The 25,351-nt window shown below is 39.7% G+C and overlaps 13 protein-coding genes across 13 annotated transcripts; 10 read left to right on the forward strand and 3 right to left on the reverse strand. All coding sequences in view use genetic code 12, as the record gives it.

The window, feature by feature from the left end:
- Nucleotides 1-1,454: 1,454 nt before the first annotated feature.
- On the forward strand, nt 1,455-3,122 carry CPAR2_802890 (uncharacterized protein; the record flags this gene model as incomplete). Its single annotated transcript, XM_036808149.1, has 1 exon — nt 1,455-3,122. The coding sequence occupies one exon, from the start codon at nt 1,455-1,457 to the stop codon at nt 3,120-3,122; it is 1,668 nt and encodes a 555-aa protein (XP_036664914.1).
- Nucleotides 3,123-3,288: 166 nt separating this feature from the next.
- On the reverse strand, nt 3,289-4,170 carry CPAR2_802900 (uncharacterized protein; the record flags this gene model as incomplete). Its single annotated transcript, XM_036808150.1, has 1 exon — nt 3,289-4,170. One exon carries the CDS (start codon nt 4,168-4,170, stop codon nt 3,289-3,291), a length of 882 nt encoding a protein of 293 aa, XP_036664915.1.
- Nucleotides 4,171-4,337: 167 nt separating this feature from the next.
- Nucleotides 4,338-4,955, forward strand: CPAR2_802910 (MIND complex subunit; the record flags this gene model as incomplete). The annotated part of the gene is made up of 1 exon (XM_036808151.1): nt 4,338-4,955. One exon carries the CDS (start codon nt 4,338-4,340, stop codon nt 4,953-4,955), a length of 618 nt encoding a protein of 205 aa, XP_036664916.1.
- A 20-nt stretch (nt 4,956-4,975) lies between these two features.
- Nucleotides 4,976-5,926, reverse strand: CPAR2_802920 (mitochondrial 37S ribosomal protein uS15m; the record flags this gene model as incomplete). Its single annotated transcript, XM_036808152.1, has 1 exon — nt 4,976-5,926. One exon carries the CDS (start codon nt 5,924-5,926, stop codon nt 4,976-4,978), a length of 951 nt encoding a protein of 316 aa, XP_036664917.1.
- Nucleotides 5,927-6,469: 543 nt separating this feature from the next.
- MGE1 (Mge1p) lies at nt 6,470-7,207 on the forward strand (the record flags this gene model as incomplete). The annotated part of the gene is made up of 1 exon (XM_036808153.1): nt 6,470-7,207. One exon carries the CDS (start codon nt 6,470-6,472, stop codon nt 7,205-7,207), a length of 738 nt encoding a protein of 245 aa, XP_036664918.1.
- Nucleotides 7,208-7,636: 429 nt separating this feature from the next.
- LYS12 (homoisocitrate dehydrogenase) lies at nt 7,637-8,746 on the forward strand (the record flags this gene model as incomplete). The annotated part of the gene is made up of 1 exon (XM_036808154.1): nt 7,637-8,746. One exon carries the CDS (start codon nt 7,637-7,639, stop codon nt 8,744-8,746), a length of 1,110 nt encoding a protein of 369 aa, XP_036664919.1.
- Nucleotides 8,747-8,767: 21 nt separating this feature from the next.
- Nucleotides 8,768-9,856, reverse strand: CPAR2_802950 (uncharacterized protein; the record flags this gene model as incomplete). The annotated part of the gene is made up of 1 exon (XM_036808155.1): nt 8,768-9,856. One exon carries the CDS (start codon nt 9,854-9,856, stop codon nt 8,768-8,770), a length of 1,089 nt encoding a protein of 362 aa, XP_036664920.1.
- Nucleotides 9,857-9,997: 141 nt separating this feature from the next.
- CPAR2_802960 (transcription factor TFIIIB subunit) lies at nt 9,998-11,956 on the forward strand (the record flags this gene model as incomplete). The annotated part of the gene is made up of 1 exon (XM_036808156.1): nt 9,998-11,956. One exon carries the CDS (start codon nt 9,998-10,000, stop codon nt 11,954-11,956), a length of 1,959 nt encoding a protein of 652 aa, XP_036664921.1.
- Nucleotides 11,957-12,167: 211 nt separating this feature from the next.
- CPAR2_802970 (phosphatidylinositol N-acetylglucosaminyltransferase) lies at nt 12,168-12,803 on the forward strand (the record flags this gene model as incomplete). Its single annotated transcript, XM_036808158.1, has 1 exon — nt 12,168-12,803. One exon carries the CDS (start codon nt 12,168-12,170, stop codon nt 12,801-12,803), a length of 636 nt encoding a protein of 211 aa, XP_036664922.1.
- A 1,184-nt stretch (nt 12,804-13,987) lies between these two features.
- On the forward strand, nt 13,988-15,472 carry CSP37 (Csp37p; the record flags this gene model as incomplete). The annotated part of the gene is made up of 1 exon (XM_036808159.1): nt 13,988-15,472. The coding sequence occupies one exon, from the start codon at nt 13,988-13,990 to the stop codon at nt 15,470-15,472; it is 1,485 nt and encodes a 494-aa protein (XP_036664923.1).
- A 157-nt stretch (nt 15,473-15,629) lies between these two features.
- CPAR2_802990 (uncharacterized protein) lies at nt 15,630-17,225 on the forward strand (the record flags this gene model as incomplete). The annotated part of the gene is made up of 1 exon (XM_036808160.1): nt 15,630-17,225. One exon carries the CDS (start codon nt 15,630-15,632, stop codon nt 17,223-17,225), a length of 1,596 nt encoding a protein of 531 aa, XP_036664924.1.
- A 650-nt stretch (nt 17,226-17,875) lies between these two features.
- On the forward strand, nt 17,876-21,355 carry CPA2 (carbamoyl-phosphate synthase (glutamine-hydrolyzing); the record flags this gene model as incomplete). Its single annotated transcript, XM_036808161.1, has 1 exon — nt 17,876-21,355. One exon carries the CDS (start codon nt 17,876-17,878, stop codon nt 21,353-21,355), a length of 3,480 nt encoding a protein of 1,159 aa, XP_036664925.1.
- Nucleotides 21,356-22,831: 1,476 nt separating this feature from the next.
- On the forward strand, nt 22,832-24,757 carry CPAR2_803020 (uncharacterized protein; the record flags this gene model as incomplete). Its single annotated transcript, XM_036808162.1, has 1 exon — nt 22,832-24,757. One exon carries the CDS (start codon nt 22,832-22,834, stop codon nt 24,755-24,757), a length of 1,926 nt encoding a protein of 641 aa, XP_036664926.1.
- Nucleotides 24,758-25,351: the final 594 nt, after the last annotated feature.

Here is a 25,351-nt window from a genome sequence, read left to right on the forward strand (position 1 = left end):
TGTATTCAATCACCCGCTAGAATTACCATCCATTGCATGTGACTCAGAAATGGGCCATTTGAGTAACGTTTTCATGCAAGGCTTCCCTCTGACATTCGGATAATCTAAAGGTTATTAACCTCATCAAGCTTCCTTTCATGCCTACGGCTTCATTGCTTTGATAGATGGGCTCATTTAAATCGCGCGCTTGTCCACCCGAAAGTCAAGAGAACAAAACTCGATCAATTTTAGGTGCAGAAGAAAATGACGAGATTTCATCTATTCTTTTTGTTTGTGGTGTTCCAAATCAATAAGCAAACATGAAATAAGATTAGTCTGGATATTATGTGGAGTCGATGATTGCTTCAATCTCAAGCGTCTGATAAAAGGGTCATTAGAAATAATAAATCGGGATTTTTTGGTCTTCAAACTTCGATATGAGAGGCGCCAGCTGATAAACACCCTGAAGAATCTTTTATTTTGATCGTGCTACACAGGGCTAAAGAGTTTCTTGAGGTACACGATTCCCGTTGAAATCTCAGTATTTTTGGATTTTGGAGCTCGACCATCTTGAAGTACCATTGGTGTGTGAACTATTATCATCAACTTAGAATTGAAGCAAATTTTACGTTCCCCCCCTTCTCCCCCACAACATGTGGATTTGATAGTGGCTCTTATCGCTTGAGTGGAACTTCTTAATCAAACATTCTTGGTGAAGCCATTAACATCATTCTGCTGTGAAATCAAGCTCATAGTTGTTGGGGGGGGGGGGGGGGGACTGGACTGCATTGTGATCTACATAAAGCTTATCCAAATTCACCTCCACATTTGATGGAAATGGTAAATGACAATTGACGTCATGAACAGTTTTGCAAAAGGTTTTCAGTATTTTGAGATTATCAAGCTTGCTCATTCTCTGGGGAAAATAGAGGTAAAACTTTCCCCTTTCGTTCATGCATGGTTACCAAGATTTGAACAATATTTTATCAAGTTATAAGGAAATCTTAGTTGGCATGTACGAGCTTTCCCAAGAGGAAATGATTATATTTTTTTGTTTGTGCGGAACGTTTTGTGACTTTTCAAAAATTATCACTCACTACCCCACCGCATAAAAGAACACACACCGTAATATAATAAATAGGCTTCATTGGGCCAACTTTGGTGCAGATAAGACCAACAAGCTTTTTGTGGTGGTTAATTGCTTGGCAAATCTCCAACAGTCTTAACCGAATGCATGTTTTCTTAGATGTTGTTTACAAACGGCGTGTGCTTACAAAACAAACAATTTGCAGTAAGAAAATAAATAATCCGCTCACCCACCACCAAAAACTCCAACTATACAGCGTTGGTTCAGCCACGAACAATACTTAAATGGAAACGTTGTTCCTTTGTTTTTTGAAGTATATGTTATGATCAACAGTCTACGTTTTTTTTTCCTTTTTCTTTTAGTTGCCTACAACATTCAATAGAAAACAATGTCTGACGAAGAGAAACAACAAGTAATACATGATGACTACAATTTTCCACCAGGTACAGTCCATCTTGTTGATATGCACGGTACCTTGAACGTGAAGAAGGGAGATGGTAATATTATCTTGCACCCACAACCCACGTCCAACGTCAACGACCCTTTGAGGTGGTCCAAGAAGAAAAGGAGTTTGCAGTTTGCTTTCCTTTGGTTCTGGGCTTTTATGTTGGCCCTTACTTTGAGTTTTATGGGTCCATTCTTTGCTGACTGGGTCATTGAATTCAACACCTCTTACAACGAGTTGGGTGTTGCAGTTGCTCTAGGATTTTTAGGGTTGGGAGTTGGTATTTGTTTTATTCAACCAACGGGTTTGAAATTGGGAAAGGTTTTTGTATACAACATGGGTACTGTTCTTGCAATTGTATCATGTGCTATGGGATCTCAATCAAAAAATATTGGCTATTTCCACGCTTTCCGAATTTTGGCTGGTTTAGCTGCTTCTCCTGTTGATACATTGGTTGAAATATCAGCAAATGATTTATTCTTTCAACATGAAAGATCTACTGCATTTAGTTCCTTGATTTTAGCTTTATATGGAGGTACAGATTTGGGTCCGGTTGCAGCTGGTTATATTGGTGAGAGCATGCATTGGAGCTGGTGTTACTACATCCAAATTATCATATATATCCCTATGTTAATACTTGGTTTCTTCTGGATGGAAGAGACTACCTTCAGACGTTCTGAAAACGAAGAGGAGGAATTGGAAGAGGAAATTCTTGCTCAAATTAAATCACATGAAACCGGACAAATTGCCGATATTGTGTCTAGTGAGCAAAAGTACAACATCGATGTTGTGGTGGATGCCAAATCTGATGACGATGATCAAGTGAAGTGGACGTATTGGCAAAGACACAAATTGTATCACACTGCACAGAATGACACAAGATCATGGTTGTGCATTTTCTTGAGACCGTTTTATTTAGTTACATTCCCTGCTGTTGTTTGGAGTGGTATGATTTATGGCTTTCAAATGTTTTGGTTATCCCTTGTTATAAATACACAATCAGCAATTTACTCAGCTGAGCCTTATAATTTCACTGTGAACAATGTCGGTTTGACCACTATGGGTCTTTTCATCGGTAATGTTATCGGAATGTTTTACGGTGGACAATTTGTGGATTGGTTTGCTATTAAAATGGCCGAACGTAACAACGGTATTTTGGAGCCAGAACATAGATTGCACACTATGCTTATCCCAACGATTCTCAACGCCGCTGGTATTTTGGCATATGGTTTGGGATCGTACTACGGCAAACATTGGGCCATTTCTGTTGTCGCTGGTCAAGGTTTGATGGGTTTTGCAATGAGTTCATCGGGCGCAATTTGTTTGGTTTACGCAGTTGAATGTTACGAGAAATTGGCAAGTGAAAGTCTTGTGTTGATTTTGTTCATTAGAAATATGATTGGTATGGGATTTTCTTTTGCCATTTCCCCTTGGATTGCTGCAGAAGGTTTATTGAAGACGACTTATGCTATGTTTGCAATTTCGGTGATTGTAAATGGAAGTTATATTTTTATGACTTGGAAAGGAAAAGCCATCAGACGTTGGTCCAGAGCTCGCTACGAGAGAATTAGTGTTCCTTCGTACGGGGAGATCTTCAAGAGAAACAAATGAGTTTAGACGCAGGTTTCAGGGTAGTTCTAGTTTTTCATTCTTATTCTTCTCTTTTTTTTGTATGCATTTTTATTTATTCCAGTGTTTGATATATGACGTATTTCTAGTTTAGAGTGTAGTTGTTACCTTTAACGAAAACATGTACTAAATTAAAGCATGTAAGCACCTATAAAATATCCACCTCATCATTTTCAACAACTGATGTCTTGATCTTCAACAATAATTGTGTCTTTAACTTATCGAGTTTACTAAATTTGTCATATTCAAATACTTTATCTGAGTAATCCTCAACATCTCCGTTGTTGATACTCTCCAATAACCCCTCAATCAACTTACATTCCCTAGTTTCCGGCCAATTAGGATCGTCTTGTGTGTATTTTTCCATTCTCTTTTCCGCTTCAACTACATCCTCAGTGCACAAAACGCATAACAACGACTTGAAAAAGTAGTCCTTCAAGCTCCATTTTGTTAACGAATTGTTCAACAGGTTCTTGATCACAATATCGTATAGCTCAATAGCCTTTTTGTATTCACCGCTCGATGCTGACAAGTCTGCGCATTTGAGGAAAGCTTTATTTGAGAGGGCCTCGGCATTATCTGTAGTAAAGTAGTCACCAGCCTGCTCGTAACTCTTGATGGCATTTGTGGTATCTCCAACGCTCTCGTATAATTCTGCCAAGTCCATGGTAAAATTGGCAGCTCTTCTGAATTGGCCGTTTTGAGTCAAAAAAATGTGAATTGCTTGCGATAATGCATCAATGGCATTCGAGGGTGAGGAAGACTTGAAACATTTATAAGCTTCAACTAAGTGATTAGCAGCATCGTTGTGATTATTCAAGCTTTGTTGCACTTCTGCAGCTTTCAAAAATTGATTTCCTGCTTGATTGAAATCCTTCTTCAAGCGATAACTGTTGGCCGCTTGAATGTACAAATCAGTTGCATCTTCTTTCCGAATAGATTGCGAAGACCCAGATATGAACAGAAAAAACCCCAGCTGGGGCTTGAGAAGCTTCTCTGCTTCAGCGATTAATTGTCTGGGGTCTGACATCAGTTGTATTGAAGTAGAATAGACAAATGAAGTTGGCAGTAGCACGCCTCTATTCCCTTCCTTTTTTTTTTTTTTTTTTGGTGGCAGTTCTTTAGATTTGCTTTTTATTGCGGATTGAAAAAGCTACCAGTGAAATATAAACAAAGGGTGTTAATGCCAATATCAATATGTCTGATGCCACGCGTACTGCAGCAATGAACTCATCGCCTAAAGTTAGATTCCGGAGACTTCAAGTACTCGGTAGAAGAGCGGTTGAGCAGGTGCTCAAAACATCCTTTTCAGAGGAACAGATTAGACAATGTTATCCAACAATTGTTGAATCAGAGGCAGGATCTGCAAAGTTGGAAACTGGAGTCACCCGGCTTCAGGAATATCTTCACGATAGCACAGTGACTGAATTTAATCACATATACGATGAAAATTCGTTGTCTCTGAAGTTGGACGAGTTGGACTATCTCATACATCTGGCACAAGAAAGAAAACAACAGGGAGGCTCTTTGAATGAAGACAAGCCAGTTGCAATTGACAAGTTACCTGCAGAAGATATCATGAGCTCGATTGCTCTTAGTGATAAGGAAGACACGTTAGACAAATTGAAGTTGATTTATGACCAATTGTGCAAGGATAATGACGATATGCTTCAATCATTAGATGAGAAGTCAAAGGAAAATGAGACTTTAGCTGGTAAGATTTTCGAGATTTGGAACCCCATACTACGCCAGGAAGATGTGATGCAAAGAAATCTAATACGAAATAATAAGTCTTTATATAACTCGACTAACTAATATATATACAGATGAAAGCTTTAGAGGAGATTTTCCTTTTGCATGATTTCGTAGTTTTTCTTTGCCAAATCGTGATATTCACTAACTCTATCTCTAAGGTTCTTGATTTTCAAATTCCTTCTCTTCGTGCTTTGTGTTTCCTTAATCAAAATCTTGTCACCCCATACCTTGTACTCTTGCAAATATTTTCGTCCCATGTTGAACTCGGCAGTAATAACATCATCAGTCAAACCCAACTTGGCAATCGCATAGTAGTACTTTTTGGGATCTTGTCTTTTCAAATACCGCAAGATTTTTTGTCTGTATTGGACCAATTCACGAACTGCTGTTGTAGTGGCATGGTCGTTTTTATTCTCCTTGACGTGCCTCATTCCGAAATGAATCTTAACTGTCATTATTGCGGCTTGAACTTCTGGCGATGCGGTGTCGCCCGGTTCCCGCTGTAATTCTTCACGTGCGTACTTAATTGCCAACTTCTTTTTATCGTTATTATTGGTATTTCTCAAGTTCAAAATTGTCAACACTGATTTCCTCTTGTTTTCTTCAACCTGTTGTATCTCTCGGCGTATTTCCTCGTTATTCGATACATTTTCGAGAGACAACTTTTCGGCTGCGTACAAAAGCTTTTCCATTTCTGCCCTATCAACATTGTACGCCAAATTCGAGTCTTGGTCTTCAACTTTTTGCATAATTCGAGTGAAAAACTGGCATTTAGGATCACCCAAAACAGGGTCTACCTGAAAGGGTACATTTTTGGCATCATATTGCTTTAAAGTGTTGACATCTCGTATGATTTGCTTCTTCAATCTTTTCTCTCTCCTTCTCAATTTCTTTTCCTTCTTTTGAGGGGTTCCAGGCTCTATAAATTGTTTGGCAGCGAGCTTTGGACCAAGACTGGTACTCTTTGAGGAGATTGCTTGAGATAGTAACGGTCTTCCGACAGAAAGCCAACGAGTAGGTAATTTGAACATGAAAGGTGTTGAGGATTGTTGAAGTCAATCTGACAATATTGAAATTTTTTTCTGACTTTTTTTTCTTTTCAATGTCATTTTCCTGAATCCTTTTTGATTCTGTGAATTCTGTGTTGAGTTACTGTGCAGCCTCAATTGCAACAAATTGATTTTTGTAAGTGAATGAGCATGAATGGGAAAGGTGCAAGCTTGTATAGCCTCCGCCTTTAAAAAGGCCAAAACGTCTCTGCTTCTTCCTCATCACGTTGTATTTGTAACTGTTGAAAATGCAACAACTCTTTTTTAAAAAGCTTTCGGTTTCAAAAATCCTAGGTAACTACCCATGAATGCATCAAGTATTGAATGATGACTACATGAAGCCGTCCTATTCAGCTCGTTTTTTAGATCTTGTCTCTTTCATGGAGCCGCTTTAGAATAGCTTCTTCACAGAGCTACCAATTTTCACAGAATTGTTTAGAAAAAATTTTCGCATTCTTTTTAGTTCTAACCTCCAAAACACTTTTTGCTTTCTTCGCCGTCACTTAATATTCAATACTACCCACAATGCACAGAACTTTGCTGCAATCAATAAGGAGGACGATACAGAGTCGTGTTTCTGTAACCACCCCTGCGTTTAGATACTCTGTTCGTGTCCCCGGACAACAATTTGTGCGTTTCAATTCAACGAAACCGGAAGAGAAAGAAAGTACAGAATCAACCACCAATGCAGCCGAAAAAGAAAACCAGAAACCAGAAGAGCAAACTACAAATGGAAAAGGCAATGAATCAGGTGAACCAGCTGAACATCCTGAATTTAAGGAGTTGAAAGAAAAGTTGGAAAAGAAAGACAAAGATTTGGCTCTTATGAAGAACCACTATGCTAAAGCAAAAGCAGATTTCCGTAGTTTGCAAGAAACTACCAAGAAGGAAGTACAAAGTGCTAAAGATTTCGCATTGCAAAAACTCGCCAAAGACCTATTAGAGTCAATAGATAACTTCAACTTGGCATTGGATCACGTTAAAGAGGACACTCTCAAAGCCAATGAAGAAGTGAAGAACTTGTATGAAGGAGTAGATATGACGAGAAATGTGTTTGAGAAAACATTACAAAAACATGGTATTGAAAAGATAGAGCCATTGGGGCAAAAGTTCGATCCAAACTTGCATGAAGCCACTTTCGAAATCGCTCAGCCCGATAAAGAACCAGGTTCTGTCTTTTTTGTTCAACAAACTGGTTACACTTTGAATAACAGGGTTTTGAGACCTGCTAAGGTTGGTGTTGTCAAGAGCGAGGATAAGTAAAAGAACTTGCTACGAAACTTTTGTAATGTCTTGTATATAAATAAATGTTGTTTAAATTTGGGAGTGGTCATAAGATTTTTGGGCCAAGTTCTTTCAGGTGTGTGTCGGATCCTTTTATTGTAGAATGTTATGTCTTGAGTTGGCAACATGGGCCCGCACTCGGTTCCGCTCCGGCATCACCAGATATTTAATTTTTCTTTATTTTTAAACTCTGTGACTCACTACAGAACACTCCACGGCGAAATTTAGATTCTTGCTTGTCTTCTTTGTGTCAAAATAGGCCCCCAGTTAACCGCGACGAAATTGATAAATTGATTTCCAAATTTTTCACTTTGTTGTTATTTTTTTTTCACTTCTTTCGGTATCTTGACCCCTTTAGTCTTGCACAGCTCCAAAAAGAACCGGACTATGCTACCCGTTAGATCGTCAATGCGTTGCTTTTCTACCTCTGCTCCAGCACTCAAGACAATTAAAATTGGATTGATCCCAGGTGACGGAATTGGTAGAGAAGTCATTCCAGCAGGTCAAAAAGTTTTGGAAAGTTTGCCAGCAAAGTACGATTTGCGATTTGAATTTGTCAATTTAGATGCTGGATATGAATTGTTTAAAAAAACAGGAACAGCATTACCAGACAAGACTGTTGATGTTTTGAAGAATGAGTGTGATGGAGCCTTGTTTGGAGCTGTTTCGTCTCCAACTACCAAAGTTGCTGGCTACTCATCTCCAATTGTTGCATTGAGAAAGAAGTTGGGCCTTTATGCCAATGTCCGTCCTGTAAAATCTGTCAAGGGAATAGGACGCCCCGTTGATATGGTCATTGTTCGTGAGAACACTGAAGATTTATATGTGAAAGAAGAAAAGACTTTCGAAAAAGAAGATGGAACCAAGGTTGCTGAAGCTATCAAGAGAATCACTGAGACTGCGCTGAAAAGAATTGCAAAGATGGCATATGATATAGCAGTTCAAAGACAAGGCATTAGAGATGCCTCTTCGTCCAGTGAACAACTTCACAAGTCACCCTCTGTAACGGTTACACACAAGTCGAACGTTTTGTCCCAATCAGACGGCTTGTTCCGTGAATCGTGTAGAGAAGTATACGACGCAAACAAGGACAAGTACAAGGATGTCGAGTATAAGGAGCAAATTGTTGATTCAATGGTTTACAAGATGTTTAGAGACCCCGAGGTTTTCGATGTAGTTGTTGCACCAAATTTGTATGGCGACATTTTAAGTGACGGTGCTGCGGCTTTGGTAGGATCGTTGGGTGTTGTCCCATCAGCCAACGTGGGTGATTCATTTGCCATTGGTGAACCATGTCATGGATCTGCTCCAGATATCGAAGGAAAAGGTATTTCAAATCCAATTGCGACAATAAGATCGACCGCTTTGATGTTGGAATTCATGGGATACCCAGAAGCTGCAGCTAAAATATATGAAGCAGTCGATGCTAACTTAGCTGAAGATAAAATTAAAACCCCAGATTTGGGAGGACAATCATCTACAAATGAGGTTGTTGAAGATATCATCAAAAGGTTTTGAGTATAATTTTTGTCTATAGCTTCAATAAGGATTGAATCTTCGGCTTTTATTTTTATGTGCCTTCTTGTGATGTTTCTTAGTATCTGTTTTTCCCTTGTCTTTTCCAATAGTTGCAACAGGTGCATTTTCGATGGAATAATGTTTGAGTGCCTCTGGTAAGTCCCAAAGCTTTACTTTACCATCTTCACCACAAGTCAAACAACGTGTTGTATTCGGCTTTATAATGACATCTCGCACCACCTCTTCACCATGGGCGCCATCCAAAGTAATGATCTTTGAGTCCTTAAATTTCTCCTTAGTTGGGCTGAATGGTATGATGAATAATTTGCTGGATGAATTCGCACCATACGCGGCAAACCCGCTGGGAGAAACGTCCACAACATACTCATTATCTGGCCATTGCTTTCTCAAATCCCCTCTATCGTCAAACTTGGGGCCCACTAAGTCGTCATAATTTGTGTCGTTCAAATCGTGAATCAAAAGTGTTTCAATATGTGTCAAAACCGAAATTCTTGACTCCGTGATAAAATGGCACGAATGCACAGAACCGAAATTGATCACTTGATGCAATGCGTCATCCTCGTCTGATTTAGACATGTCGTAGATATTCACGTAGCCATCTGTTGAGCCTGACATTAAATAATTGGTCATGGTGGGATGGAACTCTAGTGCAGTGACATCATCGTGATGCGAATCAACAAAAGATCTTACCACTTGTTCTGGACTTCTCAAGTCCCAAACATGTACTTCAGCATCGGCACCTAATAGCTCTGTACCCCCAGCCAAAAGATGCCCTTGAGAAGCTAGTGACAAAAAATTTGATTTCCCATTGCCCAAGGTGTTTTGACAGCTGCCCACTCTAATGTCCCAAATTTTGATACCGTCAGTGGAACAAGTTGTTACTAGGTTCTCCTCGATCACTTTCATATCATTGATGCTGGCTTCGTGGGCCTTGTCAATCTTGATCAATGGGGCGGAAACGTTCAGCAATGAGTAACCAAATAATCCCCCACTACTTGTCGATGCAACATACCCAGTGCCCACAAACCCCAACTTCAAAACCCAATCATCCGCGTTATTGGCGGACCATGTATACTTGCACGCGGCCATTTGGTGAGATGGAAAATGATGCAAATTTCTGGAGATGGGTAAATAAAGAAGAAAAAAAAAATACAAATATAAACATAGATCAAGTTAATCGGTACAACTACTAGATAACCAAAACATTACGTTCCAAAATTTGTATCCGGCATGAGTAGTTTAGTCAAAAAGGGAAGTCAGTTTACTCCAAAGTTGAAGAATCCAGTCAGAAAGAAAGCCACGCCTAGGGCCACTGCCACTCCTGAACCTTCCCAAAAGGGCACCGCAAGAGCGTCATCGGATGTACGCTCTAGACCTATATCTGATCAGTTGGACACGCCACCAAGTACACAGCTAGAGAAACCACGATTTACTTTCAATATTAGAGGAGCAGCTTCCGGTAGCCCCGTTTTGGATGATATAGTGGATCCAATAGACAATCTGAAACCACAAGAGTCGGCAATTGCAGATAGCTCAGACGAGGATGACGAGACGCTCAAACAACATGCACAGAGTCTACGTAGGGCCTCATCACGAAGATTATCTGGAATTAACCCCGGCCTTCGAAGCCGATCCGCTTCTGTTTCTCAACGACCAGGTAACGATGATACACTGTCAGCTGCTAGAATTTTAGTGCCACAACCAAAATCTACAAAAAGAAGAAGATCGCTGTTGAGCACGCGAAATGCAAAAAGAACCTCAGTACTGATGCCGGTTAATTCTACTGCTCCTACACTCAAGCCGTCACTGCTGGTGGCAATTTCCAAGCCACCCACTACTACTCACTCTCCAGCGCCAACCGCATCCTCAAGTACCACCACAGCAGCTAGAATTTTGAACTCCAATGTTCGTCATTTGTTTCCTGCATTGAGACCTTCTGCTGCACCTTTAAGCAAGATCATGAATGATCCAGAAACAGCACCCTCATCATTGAATGTTGCCAAGAGGGGCGAGATGAATGTGGTGAGCAAAGAATTCGTTGTGGGGATTGATCCTAGGTCAAACAAGTTGCGGAAGTTTAGACGTCGGGATGCGCCGAAACCGGAGGTCAAGGAGGAAAGTGATGGATTCACCAGAGTTGCTAACAAGTCGTTGGACTATTTGATTCCTCTTGCGCCAGAGAATTTAGTTACGACTGTGACCAGCATCAGTCAAATTCCGTCCGGCATTAAAGAAGAGGACTTGGAGTTGTATGGAGAACTTGATTTCGATTATGAGGGCATGACAATGGCCGATTTGTGTAAACCGACATTGAAAATTGGGAATGTTAGCTCCAGTTTCAAATTGGCACAAGAAGCAGAGGTGCAATTGAAGCAGAAAAAAGTGCAAAGGCGACTAGACAGGATGAGAGCAAGAAATGAAAGAATATCTTTGGAGGAGGCGATGTTGAAAAATGAAGGAAAGACTGACGAAGAAATTCGACTCGAACGGGAGGGTAAGAAACCAAAATCGGGAACAGACTTGCTAAATTTGGAAGAGGAAGCACCATCAACGTCTTCAACATTGCAGTTAACGTTGGTGGGTGGAAAAATTGGTTTCAACGAAGAATCTGCTGTTGTTGTGAAGCCTAGAGCTGATGCGTCTGGACGTACAGTTGAGGACTCCAACCCTTTCGCAAACCCCGTCACATCCACAACATATAGCAAAAGAATATACACAGACAAGTGGACTCCAGACGAACTAAATGATTTTTACCGTGCTTTGAGTATGTTTGGTACCGATTTTTCATTGATTGCGCAATTGTTCCCTCATCGCACTAGAAAGCAAATCAAGTCAAAGTTCGTGTTAGAGGAGAGAAAGTTCCCAGAAGTGATTGAATTGGCATTGAAGAGGAAGCTTCCTGTCGATTTCAAAAGGTATTGTGAGACGACAAATAACGACATAAAGACAATTGAACAGTACAATGAAGAGTTGAAGAAGGTCAGAATTGAGCATGAACAAAGTATGAATGCGATTGCCATTGAGAGGGAGAAGGCATTTAAAGAAGATGCTGAAGCTAATAGAAGGCGTGAAATTGAGATTAGAACAGGATTCACTGGATCTAAGCCAATGACGACAGCCGAACGGAGAAAGGAGTTAAGGAAGAACGAAACAGTTGTTGGAACTATTGACGATATAAAGAATCGTTAGGCAACCATGTAGAATTTAACTGAAGAGAACGAAGTCAAAATATTATTCACACGTGCGCGAAAAAATTGACCTCTTTTGACAAAAACAATCGGAAATTAAAACAATCTAAGACGTAGCGATTGTATAGTTAATAATAATAAACACCAAGCAAAATTCATTCCAAAACATTTTTCACTTTGATGAAAGTGAAGAATTATACAATGCAACTTTGATGTCATCAACGAAAGATTTCGTGTTGGAGGTCACACCTTCGATTGAGCATGATATGAAGTGCCTCACAACGTTGAATGTGTTGAAATTTTCCGTCAAGCATAGAGTCCCGCCACTAATATTTCGGGGTCGATATTGGCTTTTATGCGGCTCTGCTATTTGTCTCGTGATAACGGGGGTAAATTGTTACAAAAGGTGTCATACTTGGGTTGATTGGTGTATCGTATTAGTTCAGCTTGTTTTCATCTTGTTGCTTTATTTCATTCAAGAGCCACGGGATACATTGACGATCATGAAGGGAATTGGAGCTCAACTTGAGTCACGAAAGATGTTGCCATTTCAAAGCAGAACCATTTTCATACCCATCAATAATGTGATTGACTTGGTAATACACGAGGGTTTCCATAATTATGGTCAGGTTATATTTTACTTGTGCTTTTTGACAAAGAATTTTCAAGTGGAGAGACCAGGAAAAGACAGTGTAATTCAAGTTGTATTTGGAGAATTTTTTCCAAGGAAAGATGTGTTGTTGACTGTTTTGAAATTAAGTAGACAATTGTTATTTGGTGAATCCAAGAGGTATTGGAGGCGTGTGCCGGGTCAGGGTCTTAAGGAATTGTCCAAACTCTCTGAGTGATGGTAGGATAGGATGTGCATCGAAGGAGTCAGAGCTTGCAGCACCTCGGATTTGGAAGTGTGGAACAAGTATTGTAAAACTGTCTGTGGAGTTGTCGTGGAATGTATTAGGTATTAGATTATATATAGACGTCATACTGCAACGTGTGTTTTTGTAGTTCTACGCTGAAATGCTCAAGGACTATCGCAATTGTTGAAGCACATGTAGCTTACCTCTTAAAGTGTTTACAGTAGTCTTTACAATTTTTTTATCGTAATTCTGAACCAATTTGAGGCGATTATTTTTCGAGTGACAGTGCCTTTACTAGCGAAACATCTGACCTGGTATTTAAGGTCAATTCTATACATATTTCAGTTAGAGTACCGTTCATATGACTTTAAGCATAACGAACTCGCTCCCGGTAATGTGTGGCGCATTTTCAGGTGGACTAAAATTTTCAGCACTTTGCGTATTGGACCAACCAATTGATCACATGCCGGACGTAAATAACACAAAAAACTAAATTCTAGTAGCTTCCATCGCCGACAAATAATACGTCATGATCAAGGGAGTAGTCTGATACGAGAAAACAGTCACCAAAAAACAGCTCAACGGGGTACTTCAAAGGACGTCAACTCCACGTGTATCGAGTTAACATCCCCAATCGATGGAGCTACTAATTGTCGTTCACTTATCGTTTAGTTTCGGCGTCTCCTAAACAGCTACAGAGCCATAAGTAACACAAAAAAGCACAAAGTAGTTTTTTTTTTTTTTTTTTTTTTTTTTGCAGTATCACCCGCAATAGATTGCTATGGCACTTTGTTGAACGAATCTAGCCAGGAATCATTGACATTTGAGGCGCCAAGGTGGTTAAACTAAGCTTCTCATCGCCATCTTGTACTCTGCCAAACTCAGTTTTTTTTTCGAACACACATCCACATTGTTTGTTTTTCTTCTCTTTCGGTCCTCTTTCCTTTTCACTTTTTGCTATTTTGGCTAACAAGAATAGCAAACATAAAAAAAATTAAAAGTAAATGACATACACAAAACCCCCAAGAGTCCCTCAAATGACGATCTGATTCGATTGTTCATCTTTTTGGAAATCCACTCACTATATAAACCAAAACAATTCCCATTCCTTATTTCTCGAGGAATTTATTTCATCACTTTCCAATCACTCAATCATAAATCTATATTTTAAAACCATGTCTGCTGGAAAATACTTTTTAGGGGCTGCTGCAATTGTTGGTGGGGTTTACTACTACGACCAAAACGTTGAACGTATCTTGCCTAGAAAGGAGCACGAACAATTGGCTCATCAAACAGCCAATGCTGATAAAAAAGCTTATGAATGGAACAACAAGTTGACCCAAAAGATCGAGGACGGCAAAAAGGAGATTGAGAAAAAGACCAATTCAGTTACCTCCTCTGTAAAGGAGTCCGACACGTATCAAAAGCTCCGTGAAAACAAGGAGGACTATAGAAAGTCAGTCAAGGACGCTGCTACCCCAGAGGATGAAAAATCAGTATTCAAGAGAGGTATGCAAAAATACATTGATTTTGTCAATTGTCTTGGAACCAACACCGTCAAGACCGGTGAGACTCAAATCTCGTCAGCGGGAGCTTTGCCCGAAGTGAAGGAAAAACCAATTTTTGGCAATTGGTTCGGCAAGAGCGATGTTGATGAAGCAAAGGACAAGGCTGAACACGAAAAGAATAAGTTGTTCAATTGGGGCTCAGAAAAGGCTAATGAGGCTGAAAAAAAGAAAGATGAGTGGAGTGCATGGGGATCTAAAAAGACTGACCAAGCTAAAGCCGATGCTGAACACGAAAAGAACAAGTTATTCAACTGGGGTTCTGATAAAGCAGATGACGCAAAAGCCGAGGCTGAAAGGAAGAAGAATGAGTGGAGTTCATGGGGATCCAAGAAGGCCGACGAAGCCGAACAAAAGAAGGATGAATGGGTTTCTTGGGGATCTAAAAAGGCTGATCAAGCTAAAGCCGATGCTGAACATGAGAAGAACAAGTTATTCAACTGGGGTTCTGATAAAGTAGATGACGCAAAAGCCGAGGCTGAAAGGAAGAAGAATGAGTGGAGTTCATGGGGATCCAAGAAGGCCGACGAAGTCAAGGCCGATGCAGAAAAGGAGAAAAACTCCTGGTTCAGTTGGGGCAACAAGAAAGCAGATGAAGCCCAAGACAAGAAAGATGAATTGGTTTCATGGGGCAGCAGCAAAGCTGACGAAGCTAAAGCCAAGGCCGAAAAGGAGAAAAACTCATGGCTCAGTTGGGGAAACAAGAAAGCTGACGAGGCTCAAGATAAAAAGGACGATTTGGCATCATTGGCAAACAAGAAATTGGATGAAGCCACCAAGGAATTCAACAAACAATATGACGCTTCAGTAAATGAACTCAATAAGCAATATGACAATTTGGGTAAGGTATTCAGCTCCACTAAAGATCAAGCCAATGAATCATTCAAAGTTCAAAGAGAAAAAGCGGTACAGCAATACAATGAAGCATACAAGAAGTTTCAAGAATTGAGCAACGACTTGGCTAATGATCCAGAAAAGAACAAGAAATTGTCAAAAGCCGCCGAAGACTTTAACAATTCATTGGAACATTTGAAATCTTATGGTGATGACGTTTACCACGATATCAAGACAAAGTTGAGTGAGTTGTTCAAGTAGACTTATTGTGTAGGGGAGAGATATATATATATACAATTGAAATATTACACGAGTGCATCTTCTTTTATTGGTGGAGACAACAATGGGACTGAAATTTTGTAATTGGTAGCGAGTTTATTCGTTTTAATGCACCCTCTCCCCCCCACCCCACTCTTTAATGATTCGTAAAGTGCCCAAGCTTTACGGCAACCAGCTAGCCAAATTCAAATTGGATACAAATGCACCTACACTGGAGCTACTATCAAGGTTGGGGATTGTGACGTACCCACGTTCCGGATTAGTGAATTGGTCAAAGACGGGGCTCATTATTCAAAACAAGATCAATTCCATCATCAGAAAACACATGGACAGTATACAGTTTGAAGAGTTGAGCTTGTCTTTGCTATCGTACAAGACAGGATGGATCAAAACAGGCAGATGGAACCAGCCAGAGATTTTCAAATTACAGAATGGCAAGTGTGCCGCTGATTTTTTACTCGTTCCCACTTGTGAAGAGGAGATTACCCAGTATGCCAAACAAGAATTGGACAGTTATAAGCAGTTGCCACTCAAGTTTTACCAAATTAAGGAAAAGTTTCGTGACGAAAAGAGACCGAGGGGAGGTCTTCTTCGTGGCAAAGAGTTTTTAATGAAGGACGGGTATTCGTTTGATGTAGACGAGGAGAAGGCTTTGGAGACATACAAGTCAGTTGTTGGAGCTTACCACAAGATTTTTGACGAATTGGGTGTTCCCTATGTCAAAGCTCAAGCAGATAGTGGCGATATTGGTGGAGACTTGAGCCATGAATGGCAATACTTGAATGACACAGGAGAGGATACGGTGTTTAGTTGTGATTCATGTGGTCACGTGTCGAACCAGGAGAAGACGATATCATACCCCAAGGAAGGTGAGTCGGTTGCCGGTGATGGTGTGTCTGTGAGGTATTTCATTACCGATGACAAGTCTACATTGGTGTGTGCGTACTACCCCGCGGGGAGAAAACTTGAGCCAAAATTTGTTCAGCTTGAGGTTCCCGATATGTTGTTGAATGTGGATGAAAAGGATGTTTTTAAAGAGTTTGAACAGGTTGACGATTTGTCAAGGAGGGTTGTACGAGTAATGGATGCTCGATTGAATTCAAGGTCCAACTTTCCTGATTTCCCAGTTGAGTTCCATAACCGATCCATGATTACCACGTTGACTGATGTTCCTATAGTGCTTGCAGAAGCAGGTGAAGTTTGTGGGGAATGCGACAGAGGCACATTGAGCGAACAACGAGCAATTGAAGTGGGCCACACCTTCTATCTAGGAAACAAGTACTCGAAACCATTGGGATTAACTGTGGATGTACCAGAGGAAGGTAAAGTGGTTAGTAAGACGGTAATGATGGGGTGTTATGGTATCGGTGTTAGTCGAATTGTTGCGGCAATTGCAGAGATTAACCGAGATAGTGATGGGTTACGCTGGCCACGAAGTATAGCGCCGTGGGAGGTAACAATTGTTGAAGCTTCAACCAGTGCTGAGTTTGGCGATGTTTATTCGCGCTTCAGTTTTGATTACAGACTTGATGATAGAGATGTTTCACTTGGACTCAAGATTAAGCAATCCAACATGATGGGTATTCCATTGGTGGTGATTCTAGGGAAAAGATTCCCAATGGTAGATATTGAAGTTAGAGGCAAAAGACGAGATGGACAGCCACTAGAGGTCAAACACCAGGTACATGTAGATGATTTGTCCCACACTGTAAATAGTTTATTAACAAACATGTAAAGTAACTAATACCTTTCTAAGCAAATTTCCCAGTCAACTTGGCAAATACATGTAAAATGATGACTGAAAAGATGAAACCCACAGCCAAAAACAACACAACCAATGGATCAACACGTAAACCTTGAGCTTCGTCAGTGAACAACTTCATAGAGTGGGAGCTCAAAAAGGATATGGTAGCCCATTAGTAGTCAATTTTGTGATACCGTACGAAAGGTGACATCACCTTTTCTTTTGCAAAGAGTTCTGGCTACTCTAGTTGGAATTCTAGTTATCAGAACCCAAAATGGCTCCCAGAGAAAAGCCCAAAAGTTGTTCATGGCTATATGCCCATACCATCTACATTAATGGGTGAAGACTTTATCCTCAAGCCCATATAGCAATGAAATCTTTGTCAGGTCTACCAGAAAAGGTAGTGTACTTTTCCTCATTTTTACCAACGTTTATTATCTTTTATGATTCTCTCTTTTCGAATTAGGTAATTGATTTTACATCGCGGTTAATTTTTCATACGAAGAAAAAAATTTCACTGTTTTAAACTCTGTTGACTCATTGGGAAAATTTTTTTTTCTATTATAAGTTTCAATCCTTTTTCCCAATTCTCATTTCTTTCATCTAGTTTCAACAACCCAATTCTTTTACCCCATACAAGGATGTTGTTAAGGAACAATTTCAAATTCTTATCACGCAGGCTCAAGCTTCTACCAAGCGCATCAATACCAGCGCAAAGATGCTCTTTTGCAACGAATGCTGATACTATTGCCCATGGAAACAAAACAATTCCATCTATAAATGAAGAGGCATTGAAGTATGCTGGTGGTGACTTGTTGAAGAAATTCAAAGATGAACATGCACATAAACTTGTCGACGTTTCAAAAGTTCTTGTCATTGGATCTGGTGGCTTATCAATTGGTCAAGCTGGTGAGTTTGACTACTCAGGGTCACAAGCTATCAAAGCCTTGAAAGAGGCTGATAAGAAATCAATTCTAATAAATCCAAATATCGCTACAAATCAGACGTCCCATGCATTAGCTGATGAGATTTACTATTTACCAGTGACTCCAGAGTATATCACGTATATCATTGAGAGAGAAAGACCGGATGGTATTTTGTTGACATTTGGCGGCCAAACTGGGTTAAATGTAGGTGTCAAGCTAGATAAGATGGGTGTTTTCGATAGGTATGGCGTCAAAGTCTTGGGTACGCCAATTAAAACGTTGGAAACGTCTGAAGACCGTGATTTGTTTGCTCAAGCTTTAAAAGAAATAAACATACCAATTGCGGAATCTATCGCAGTTGAAACTGTCGATGATGCTTTAAAAGCAGCTGATTCAGTTGGATACCCGATTATTGTCAGGTCGGCTTATTCGTTGGGTGGTCTCGGATCTGGATTTGCTGCTAACAAAGACGAATTGAGAAATTTAGCTGCTCAATCACTTTCTTTGGCGCCTCAGATTTTGGTTGAGAAATCATTGAAAGGATGGAAAGAAGTAGAATATGAAGTTGTTCGTGATCGTGTTGGCAACTGTATCACAGTTTGTAATATGGAAAATTTCGATCCATTGGGTATCCATACAGGTGACTCCATTGTTGTTGCTCCATCGCAAACGTTGAGTGACGAAGAGTATCACATGTTGAGAACTGCTGCAATTAAGATTATAAGGCACTTGGGTGTTGTTGGTGAATGTAACGTTCAATATGCTTTACAGCCTGATGGGTTAGACTTTAGAGTCATCGAAGTGAATGCTCGTCTATCACGTTCTTCGGCGTTGGCTTCAAAAGCCACTGGATACCCCTTAGCTTACACTGCTGCCAAAATAGCTCTCGGTCACACCTTGCCAGAGTTGCCAAATCCCGTTACCAAAACCACTTCTGCAAACTTTGAACCTAGTTTGGATTACATTGTCACCAAAATTCCACGTTGGGATTTATCGAAATTCCAACATGTCAAGCGCGATATTGGGTCAGCAATGAAGTCGGTCGGTGAAGTCATGGCTATTGGAAGAAACTTTGAAGAATCTTTTCAAAAAGCAATTAGACAAATTGATCCTTCTTACATTGGTTTTCAGGGAGACCATTTTGAAAATTTGGATGAGACTTTGCAAAACCCTACTGATAGAAGATGGTTAGCTGTGGGACAAGCCTTGTTGCATGAAAATTATTCAGTCGATAAAGTTCACGATTTGACAAAAATCGACAAATGGTTTTTGTACAAATTGATGAATATTGTCAATATGTATCGTGAATTGGAATCTGTTGGCGAATTGTCTAAAATTAATAGCGATTTGATGAGGCGTGCTAAGAAGTTGGGATTTTCAGACAAGCAGATTGGACTTTGTGTTGGAGCACCAGAATTGGAAGTGAGGAAAGCAAGGAAAGATTTTGGCATCATCCCATTTGTTAAAAAGATTGACACGTTAGCTGCTGAGTTCCCAGCAAACACCAACTACTTGTACACAACCTACAATGCTACCAGCTCTGATATTGATTTCGATGATAAAGGAACTTTGGTATTGGGCTCTGGTGTTTATCGAATTGGTTCTTCAGTGGAATTTGATTGGTGTGCTGTATCCACTGCCCGTGCATTGAGAGAAAGCGGCAAGAAGACAATCATGATCAACTACAACCCAGAAACTGTTTCCACTGATTTTGACGAAGTTGACAGATTGTATTTTGAAGAATTGTCATTGGAGAGAGTGTTGGATATTTATGAATTGGAACACTCCTCTGGTGTTGTTGTTTCAGTTGGTGGTCAATTGCCACAAAATATTGCATTGTCATTACAAAACAATGGTTGCAATGTTCTTGGTACTAATCCAGAAGACATTGACAAAGCCGAGGATCGTCACAAATTTTCGCAAATTCTTGATTCCATTGGAGTGGACCAACCAGCATGGAAAGAATTAACATCCATTCAAGAAGCTGAAAACTTTGCTGATGAAGTAGGATATCCAGTTCTTGTCCGTCCTTCATATGTTTTGTCAGGAGCAGCAATGTCTGTTATCAATAGCAAAAACGAATTGGACGCTAAATTATCCAATGCTTCAAAGGTTTCACGCGATCATCCTGTGGTCATTTCCAAATTTATTGAAGGGGCACAAGAAATTGATATTGATGCTGTTGCAAATGAAGGTCAAGTCTTGGTTCATGCTATATCGGAACATGTTGAGAATGCTGGAGTTCACTCAGGGGATGCAACTTTGGTTTTGCCACCACAAAAGTTGTCACCAGTTTTGTTGAACCGTTTGAAAACCATTGCTGACAAGGTTGCTGAAGCATGGAAGATTACTGGACCATTCAATATGCAAATTATCAAAAACGACCAAGATGGAACTCTTGATGATGATAACTGTGAATTAAAGGTTATTGAGTGTAACATTCGTGCATCTCGTTCTTTCCCGTTTGTTTCAAAAGTACTTGGTATCAATTTCATTGACGTTGCCGTGAGGGCCCTCATAAAAGAAGGTGTACCACAGCCAGTCGATCTCATGGACCGAAAATACGACCGTGTTGCTACCAAGGTGCCACAATTTTCATTCACTAGGTTGGCAGGAGCTGATCCTTTCTTGGGTGTTGAAATGGCCTCGACCGGTGAAGTGGCTTGTTTTGGTAAAGATCTACTTGAGGCGTATTGGACTAGTATGCAATCAACAATGAATTTCCATGTACCATTACCTGGTCAAGGTATATTGTTTGGTGGTGATTTATCCAATGACAAGCTTGGAAATGTCGCAAAAGAGTTATCTGGATTAGGTTATAATTTTTACACTGCAAGTCAAACGGTTGCAGATTACATATCCAAGTATGTTTCTGAACCAATCGAAGTTATTGAATTTCCCAAAACTGATAAGCGAGCCTTGCGTGAAATTTTCCAAGCCAAATACATTGGGGCTGTATTTAATTTAGCCAAGTCCAGAGCTCAAGATTTGTTGGACGAGGATTACGTTATGAGAAGAAATGCTATTGATTTTGCTATCCCATTGTTTAATGAGCCAAACACTTCGCAGTTATTTGCTTCTTGTTTGAAGGCCAAAATTTCAACCAAGAGCAAGTTTGATGAAGTTCCAGAAAAAGTTGTTGTTCCAGAGGAAGTTCAAAGATGGAGCGAGTTCATTGGGGGTAAGCCAGTATAGTAAACTTATTTTATAGACGAGCAGAAATAAATTTAGATTGTAATTGTATACCGGAAGGTGTCTGATTCAAATATGGCAGCTATATCAGAGAGTGGTGAACGGTACCACAAAAAGACGAGGGAAATCTCAATTGTGGTTTTTGATTTTCGAAAACGAAGAGTGTGTTTGTGGAAAGACATTTACGGTTCTTCCTTTCACAATACCATGAATATCAAACAATGGAGGCTGCCAGTTGTTGAAATGCGGCGAATTAATGAGGTACATACTTAGTCCGAGATCGGGGAGTACTTGAGGTGCGAAGCTAAATCAGATGAGGCGGAAAAGAATATAAGCCACACATTGTTCCTACTATCAATTACTGCTCAACTGAATGACCCAACTGGTATGGTCATTTGGAAATAGATTTCTTGTCGTCAAGAATAATGGATAAGTATGTGAACATTTACGTTGGTAAGCTTCAATAGGAAAAAAAATTTTCACAATAGGGCTTTGACCCATTTTGTAACTAATTACGACCCACTTTGTACAAGAAACTAAAGACGATATATAGAGTTGGCAAAAAACTCATCACACAATAAAAAAACAGGAATCACTTACTCATCCTGTCTCCAAGGCAATTGCTATTAAGCCAATTAAGTTTTCTCACTTTTTCTTGGTGTTTTGTTTGTTTGTGTAGAGATTAGAACAAAGACCAAGTAGGTGACGTACTACGAGATACAAACAGTGAAGCCTAAAAGATGATGTACCTCTATTCCCATACTGCTTTATCCTCATCGCTTGTGTCATCCTCTATAGTACTCCGCATTATTGAAGTATTCTAACAAGAGCAACACAATTGACGTGAGGAGAAGAAGATCCAGATCTTTTTTAGATTAAAAAGATAAAAAAAAAAGGAATAAGAAACAATGCAAAAATGGCAAAAGATCATTTTATTGAGTTCAGAATTACACAAACCCTTGACATTATTGTTTTTAAAAATTATTTGGTTCCATTTTACTGAAAGGCACTTTAGTAATAAGTTTTTTCTTGTCATTCCTGACAAAAATGGCGGATGTAACAAACATTAGTAATTAAAAGGGAGGTTTGTGATATAAAGCGATGCTTAACCAAGAAAAATAAAATATTGAAAAAACTACAAGGCAAACAAAACCTCATAGTACAAACAGATTTATGAACCGAAGTCATTGGCTGAAGTTGGTCTTTGTTTCTTTTTTTTTCTGCCAATTGGATATCACTTACGATGATGGGAAAACAATAGAGAGTAGTTGTGCTATTGTTTTCGAAGATGTTGTGTGGTACAAAGAGAAATAGGCAGTAGAACTTCACTGGGAAATGCGATACGTTTGCTTATGAGAGAGTAAGACATTTGAGAAGTTTGGAATATAAATTCAAGGCATCATCCACCTAAAGCGTCATGGGATATCGTAAGTTGCATATCTGTCAGAGGAACAACCGACTAAATAAATAGCACCAAAAATGGACCGTACAGAGCCAACAAAGGTTGAAAGTTATGATGAGATTGAAAAGGATAACAAGACGTATTCTGGCGACGAAGGGGAAACAGCAACGCAATTAAATGCAGAGAAAGAAGCATTAAACACCACCACCAAGTCCATTGGTATAAGAAGAGCAGAAATCTTACAATTGCAGTACCAAAATCCCGTGTTGAGAGTCCTATTTTTTTTCTGTATTTTCTTGGTTGCTTATGGGTATGGTTTGGATTCAACAGTTCGTGGAAACTTACAGTACTATGCCACATCATCTTACCTGCAACACTCTTTGTTCACCACCGTCAATGTCATGCAGTCCGTCATTAGTGCTGCAGCTCAACCATTTTATGCCAGATTATCTGACAAATTCGGACGTTTGGAGTTGTGTTTGTTTGCAATTGTATTCTATTCGATGGGTACTGTCATCCAATCACAAGCTTATGACATCAATAGATTTGCAGGTGGATCCGTCATTTACCAAATTGGATACACTGGTATTGTTATCATGTTGCAAATCATTTTGGCTGATTTTTCAAATTTGAATTGGCGTTTGCTTTGTTCTTTTATCCCCGCATTGCCATTTATCATCAACACTTGGGTTGGTGGTGATGTTGTCTCATCGGTTTTGGCGCATTACTCGTGGAACTGGGGTATTGGTATGTGGGCATTCATCTTTCCCCTTAGTTTTGTTCCTTTGCTTTGTTGTTTTATTCATATGCATATCAAAGCTAGAAAAACCCCTGAATGGCAAGCATTGACGAGGGAGCACAATTCTCAAAGATACTCTAAAACCAGCTTTGCATACTGGAAAAAATTAATCGTTGGCTTGTTTTGGGATTTGGATGTTATTGGATTGTTAAATGTCATCATCATCTTAGGATTTATTTTGGTTCCTTTTACATTGGCTGGAGGTGTAAGCTCCAAATGGGCTAGAGCTTCAACAATTGTTCCGTTGGTTATTGGTGTTGTATTCATCCCAATCTTTGTAATTTGGGAAGCCAAATTCGCTAGGTCGCCAATTATGCCATTACCATTGATGAAGGACCGTGGTGTTTGGGCCGCCTTGTTGATTGCTATTTTCATAAATTGGATTTGGTACATGCCCAATGATTTTATGTACACAGTTTTGATTGTTGGTATGAACGCCAGTGTCAAAGCAGCCACCAGAATCACATCGTTGTATTCATTTGTTTCGGTGATTGTTGGTCCTATCTTGGGTTTGGTTGTTGTTCGTGTTAGAAGATTGAAAGGGTTCATCATTTTCGGTTGTGTTTGTTGGGCTGTAAGTTTGGGTATTTTGTTTCATTTCCGTGGTGCCAATGACGGAGTGGAAAGTCAAAAATACCTTGATGGTGTCATTGGTGGATTATGTTTAATGGGTTTTGGTGCTGGGTTTTTCACTTACTCCACTCAAGTCAGTATTAGTACTGTCACTAATCATGAGTATATGAGTGTCATTATTTCCGTATACTTGGCAAGCTACTGGATTGGTTCTTCTTTAGGTACCTCCATCAGTGGAGCCATTTGGACAAACAGAATGCACGGGGTCATCTTAGACAAAATGCAAGAAATGAACATTGCCAATGCTACTGAATTGGCGCTGTCAGCATATAATGCACCTTTTGAATTTATCATCGAAAACACCTGGGGGTCACCTGCAAGAATAGCCGTGGTTACAGCTTACGCTCAAGTGCAAAGATACCTTTGTATTGCCGGTTTGGTGCTTTGTTTCCCATTGATCATGATCACGTTTTTATTGAGAGATCATAGATTAGACTCAGTGCAGTCTTTGGAAATGGACCACGACCATGAAAAGGGTGTTGTGAAAGACGGTAAAGTTGTGGTTAATAACTACGATGATGATGTCTTATTTACAAAGTTAAAATCTCTTTTCAATATTGGTAAGCGATAGATTTGAGAACTTAAGGGGTGGCATTGCATTCTATTGTTGTATATAATTGTGTTTAATTTGGTTAGAAGTTAATGGAAATATTGTATTTTGGTCATTCTGCTTCAGTAAGACGAATCTAATGAAAGTGGACGTGATCGCTCCAAAGGTTGTGCATGTTATTACCTCATTTTTTACGTTCATCAGCTCAATCGAAACTCCCTTAGTCAAATGCAAGCCACCTCACAATTTTAATGCGAACCCACGCATCTTTTTCTTGAGAGTGGCTGTATATTGGATACTTTTATAAGTTACCCGCTAAGTTTTGCCAAGAAAAAGGGTATACAGGCGAGAGGTTGGAACCAGTAAAAGAGGCTAACAATAGAGCAGGACAAACACATATCTATCCAATTGGAATTTATCGTATTTCAATGTTCTTGTGACCGGGATTAAGTCATCTTAACAATATGACGTTGTCGACACTCATTTTAATACATAAGTGACCATGCATCAAATATCAACACATGGTTGATACTCGCGAGTAGTGAACCAATTGTAATATGATAAATGTGAAGGAGAGTTATTGCTCGACCAATTGTGAGTATATTAATGTTCTCT

The sequence above is a fragment of the Candida parapsilosis genome, contig 005807 (assembly GCF_000182765.1).
Source record: "Candida parapsilosis strain CDC317 annotated contig 005807".
Lineage (NCBI taxonomy): Eukaryota > Fungi > Ascomycota > Pichiomycetes > Serinales > Debaryomycetaceae > Lodderomyces > Lodderomyces parapsilosis.